The sequence below is a fragment of the Adiantum capillus-veneris genome, chromosome 29 (genome assembly GCF_014529385.1).
Source record: "Adiantum capillus-veneris isolate H3 chromosome 29, ASM1452938v2, whole genome shotgun sequence".
Taxonomy (NCBI): domain Eukaryota; kingdom Viridiplantae; phylum Streptophyta; class Polypodiopsida; order Polypodiales; family Pteridaceae; genus Adiantum; species Adiantum capillus-veneris.
Window position 1 is genome coordinate 120,997,963 of NC_140959.1, and position 5,411 is coordinate 121,003,373.

The 5,411-nt window shown below is 43.6% G+C and overlaps 1 protein-coding gene across 1 annotated transcript; it reads left to right on the top strand.

Annotated features, from left to right (window-relative positions):
- The first annotated feature begins 307 nt into the window (after nt 1-307).
- Nucleotides 308-5,116, top strand: LOC147419857 (uncharacterized). Its single transcript, XM_086506183.1, has one exon. It carries the CDS (start codon nt 962-964, stop codon nt 1,658-1,660), a length of 699 nt encoding a protein of 232 aa, XP_086362309.1. The 5' UTR covers nt 308-961; the 3' UTR covers nt 1,661-5,116.
- Nucleotides 5,117-5,411: the final 295 nt, after the last annotated feature.

The window sequence follows — 5,411 nt, forward strand, 5'->3', positions numbered from 1 at the left end:
TGTTAGCATATCATGTGAGTTCATCAAGACGGGTGAAATGTTTATAAAGCAAGTTAGAATAAATGTACATTTGCATAAGAGTTTATTTTATTCAAATTTGAAAAAACTCATGAATCTATGAATAAAAAGGGGGCATTTTGCAAGTTTTTCAAAATGGCATGGAAATAAGAGAGGTTTGTTAACTACCTATTGAGCACAAATGATCCCAAACATCTCTAACAGGTGAAGCTACTACACTATTTCCTAGAATCCTTATAGCCGTAATCTTAATATTCCTTACTCATAACACTAGGTTGGTAATAGTGTGGAGTCTAGGCTGAATAAGACGTTGTAATGACCCAATTCTTGATCTGTAACTAGAGGTCTCTATTAATAGGAGAAGCCTGAGGAAAGCAGGCAAGTTGAGCCAATCTAGTCCACTTTACAATAGGACACTTCTGTGTCCTAAGAAAATTTTATGTCTTCTTAACCGGCAAACTTCTTGGAATTAATCCTACAAGGAAAAGTTGGCTTTAAGAGTTGAAGGTACTTTCAAAACACTTGAAAAAAAGCCTTGGAACTTTTGTAGGCTTGGTGCGTGCCTACCATCCATGCAAATCACACTGTGCCTTTATTTTCGATGGGAGGTGTGGAGTCTAGGCTGAATAAGACGTTGTAATGACCCAATTCTTGATCTGTAACTAGAGGTCTCTATTAATAGGAGAAGCCTGAGGAAAGCAGGCAAGTTGAGCCAATCTGGTCCACTTTACATTGGTGGAGTTGACGGGCATTAGCGCTCTTTCTTTCTGTTGCCTATTCTTGCCTTGATGCTCACCTGCTCTAGTCCCCAACCTCTTGTCGCGCAGTCGCACTGTTTTGTGTCCCCTATTCACGCCATGAGTCACCCATCGTCACCTGTACACCAAGCTCAGTCCCCTCCATATACTGATGCTTCAACACATCCTCTCTTCCCCTGAAACACATGCTTGATGCTATGTCTAACCTGCTGTTACAAGTCAACCAGACGAACCAAAGTTTGCTTCACTACATCACTGCCCACAATTCACAATCTCAAAAAACAGACCATAAGATTCGGCCCAAACCCTTTTCTGGATTACCCACAGAGGATGCTCTCACATGGCTCGATCACTTTGACAACATTGCAAGCTATCACCAGTGGTCCGACGAGCGCCGTGCATTGGAGACTCGCACACTTTTTGAAGGCGTTGCAGCTACTTGGTTCGTACAGCAACCTGAGGCTGTGAAGCATGATTGGCATGTGCTCAAGGCACTTCTGGTACATAATTTCGCTCATCAGAATATCACTCAGACCGCTTTGCAACAACCCAACACACTACGACAACAACAACACAAGCCGGTCGCTCAATTTGCAGTCAAATTAAATCAACTGCTACTGTGCGCAAATGCTACCATGTCAGAAGAGATGAAATTGTTTTTCCTATGGCCTCATCTCCGTCATGATCTCTCTCGTCGGGTACCTGATCAAGGTCCTACCTCCTTTCATTTAGCAATACAAATTTCCCAACGTATAGAGGGAGCTAGTCAAACTGAGTCAGCTCCAAGCCAAACTTTTGCCTCACCCTCCCCACCACAACTTCCTCCTCAATTATCTACTGATCAAGTACCCACACCTATGGCCACTGATGTCCAACATGCCTAGCTCAACAATCGACGAGCATTACCTGACAGAGACGCACAAGGCCACCCCAAATGCTTTTACTGCAATATATATGGGCATGTTAAACGGCATTGTCACAGATTCAGAGCTGCCCAACAAGTACAGAATGCACAAATTCAACTTGCGAAAGAGGCAACCCTCACCACTCTGCCGGAAAACATATGAGCGGGTGGTTGGTGGAAGGGCAACCCCCGCAAGTACAAGCAACCGCTTTTTCCAAACACAAGGTGTGCTCAACGTTGTTGCAACTTCAGGGCACATCTCATGAGGCATTACTTGACACTAGTAGTACCATTTCCTCCATTAGCCAGCATCTAGTTAATAGTTTAGGTTTACACACTGGTTAAGCACTCCCCATTTTAGTTTTGTTTGGTGATAACAAACAACTGTATCACTCTCACACAGTGGCTCATTGCACTTTTCATTTGTCTCACACCACTTTTTCTCATGATTTTTGGGTTCTTCCTCGTCAATTGTTTCCTATCACAATTGGGTGTGATTGGTTTACCAAATCTAAAGCACGCCTGCATTTTGACACAGAGCACTTAATTCTACCCAACACACTCCCGATTCCCTTCCTCTCATCGCACATCAAGAATCCCAACTTTGTACAAGTTCAATACACAGCCATCAATGTCGCTACTCACACACAAGATTTGTGCAGTCTCCTTCAACACTTTCCTGCATTATTTCAGGAAAAAGAAACCACTTCACAGATCAATTTGCCTGTCTTTCACACTATTCGTACAGGCAGCTCAACACCAATTAGGATGCCATCACGATGCCGTTCTCAAGCCGCCAACGCTCAAATCAATTTAGCCGTCCAAGACATGATGAAAAAAGTAATAGTCACACCTTCAAACAGTGAGTGGGCCTCTGAGCCTCATCTTGTTCGCAAAGACAATGGACGTACAGATTCTGTATAGATTTTAGGCCTCTTAATAAGATTACGACCCATGACCTTTACCCCTTGCCTCGGGTAGATGACCTTCTGGATAGATAGGGCAAATCTCGCTACTTTACTTCTTTAGACTTCGCCTCTGGCTACTGGCAGATTCCCCTACACCGCGATGACAAGAAAGACCGCTTTTCGAACCCCAATGGGACTCTGAGTTCACTAGAATGGCCTTCGGTCTCTCAGATGCAACCAGCACCTTCCAACGAACAGCAAATACTATTTTTCATGATCTGATTCAAGATGGCGTATTTTTGGTTTACCTCGATGACATTCTAATCCATACATCTACTTGGAAGCAGCATCTAGATGTTCTTGTTGAAGTCCTTAAGCGCATTCACAAATACAACCTACAGTTGCAGCTCAAGAAGTGCAAGTGGGGTACTACTAAGCTCCGGTTCCTAGGCTTTGTCATTTCTGCAGAAGGTATTCAATTGGACCCCTCCAAACTCCTTGCCATCCAGAATTATCCTCCTCCCTCGAACACAAAGAACCTTCAGAGATTTCTTGGCATGGCCAATGTTTCTTTGCGGTTCATCCCCAATATGGCGTCCATGACTTATCCTCTTCACCAGCTACTCAAGAAGGGTGCCAAGTATCAATGGACTATTGCATGCCAAAACAGTTTTTACAAGGTCAAACAGCTCATTATGGATGCTACAGTTCTTGCTCATCCTAACTTTGAAAACCTTTTGTGTTACAAACAGATGCATCTAATCAAGGCTTAGCGGCAGTCCTACTCCAGGCTGATGAAAAGGGAAAATGGCAACCAATTTCATTTATCAGTCGAGCTCTTACTTCAGCCGAAGTCAACTACTCCACTACCGAAAAAGAGCTGTTAGCTGTAGTATGGGCTTTTGCCAAGCTGCATCCTTACCTGCATGGATCAGAAGTATTGGTTGAGACAAATCATCAGCCAATAATTGCACTAATGCAGAAGCACCATCCTCCAGGTCGTCTATTGTGTTGGATCCTTGCTCTACAAGAATACATATTCAGCATACGATACAAGAGGGGCATCACAAATGTCGTCGCTGACACTCTATCTCGGATTGAAGTTCAGGCCACACAGTTCTGCCCACCTCCTGTTGATCTACCCATTAATCTTTTTCAAGTAGCCACCATGCAATCCAAAGACCCGGAGATTCAAAAGGTCATTAGGCAACTTCAGTCATTCCACTGTCTGCCATCTCATAAGAACTTTATCATCATAGACAATGTTTTCTGCTTTGTATCCCCCACTCACACACCAAGAACCTATGTACCGACAGCACTTAGGCAACATTACTTACAATACTACCACAGTCACCCTCTATCAGGTCATCTTGGCTTCCATAAAGTCTTGGAGAAAATTAGGCAGCACTATTACTGGCCCCATATGCACCAATCCGTGTCACAATTCATTCAACAGTGCTCGACTTGTTAGGAGATCAAAACACCTTGCAACCAAGTTGGATACTTGACCCCTATCCTAGTCCACGAGCCTTTCCAGCTTGTAGGCTGGAATATTATGGACCCTTTCCCAACCTCTCTTCAGGGCAATCACTACATTCTAGCCATCACAGATTACTCGACCCGATGTTGTGAAGCCATTGCCTTACCTAATATCACTGCCACCACAGTTTCCCATGCTCTCTTACATAAGGTTATTTTCAGCCATGTTTGTCCCCAGCAGTTACTCTCCAATCAAGGCTCCCAGTTCAAGAGCGAAGAATTGCGGATACTCACTATTGTTTTGGGAATAGAGCAGCTCTTTACTTCGCCATACTATCCTCAAACCAATGGTTTAACAGAGAGGATGAATAGAACAATTAAACAAGAAATCTCTGCCTTTGTCGACCCTTTACATCAGGATTGGGATCAAATTCTTCCCTATGTCATTCATGCCTATAACACTTCAGTCCAGGCCTTTACACGAATCAGCCCATTCCGTGCTCTCTATTGCAGGGACCCGCGCCTTCCTCCTGATATTCACCATTTTCACCTTCAACCAACCAAAGCTGATGCAATTGAATGGCTAAACCACTTACAGCAAGTCCAACCACTCCTGCGTCGTTCCCTCCTGCATAATCTGCAACAAGCTCAAACACGGCATAAAGAATACTATGATGACGGTCGTCGCCACGTCGAATACCCAAAGGGCTCGAAGGTGTTACTCTACTACCCACTCCGAAAACAGGTCTAAGTGAATCGCTTTTGCACAAATGGATTGGTCCTTACACTGTCATTCAAAGACTCAGAGAAAACACCTATAGGCTACGTAGAGACTCTAATCAGTCCAACCAGATGTGCTCATGTTGTACGAATGAAACCATATCATACATTGCCATCCCCCATATCTGTTTAACACACTGTGCCTTTATTTTCGATGGGAGGTGTGGAGTCTAGGCTGAATAAGACGTTGTAATGACCCAATTCTTGATCTGTAACTAGAGGTCTCTATTAATAGGAGAAGCCTGAGGAAAGCAGGCAAGTTGAGCCAATCTGGTCCACTTTACAATAGGACACTTCTGTGTCCTAAGAAAATTTTATGTCTTCTTAACCGGCAAACTTCTTGGAATTAATCCTACAAGGAAAAGTTGGCTTTAAGAGTTGAAGGTACTTTCAAAACACCTGAAAAAAAACCTTGGAACTTTTGTAGGCTTGGTGCGTGCCTACCATCCATGCAAATCACATCAACTCTAATCAAGAAATACCACTTTTTTAAATTGAGAGGAATTTGCATGGGAGGTCAAGCTCCAATTTCCACAAGCGTGGGTACTTACTCTTAGAAGTGGG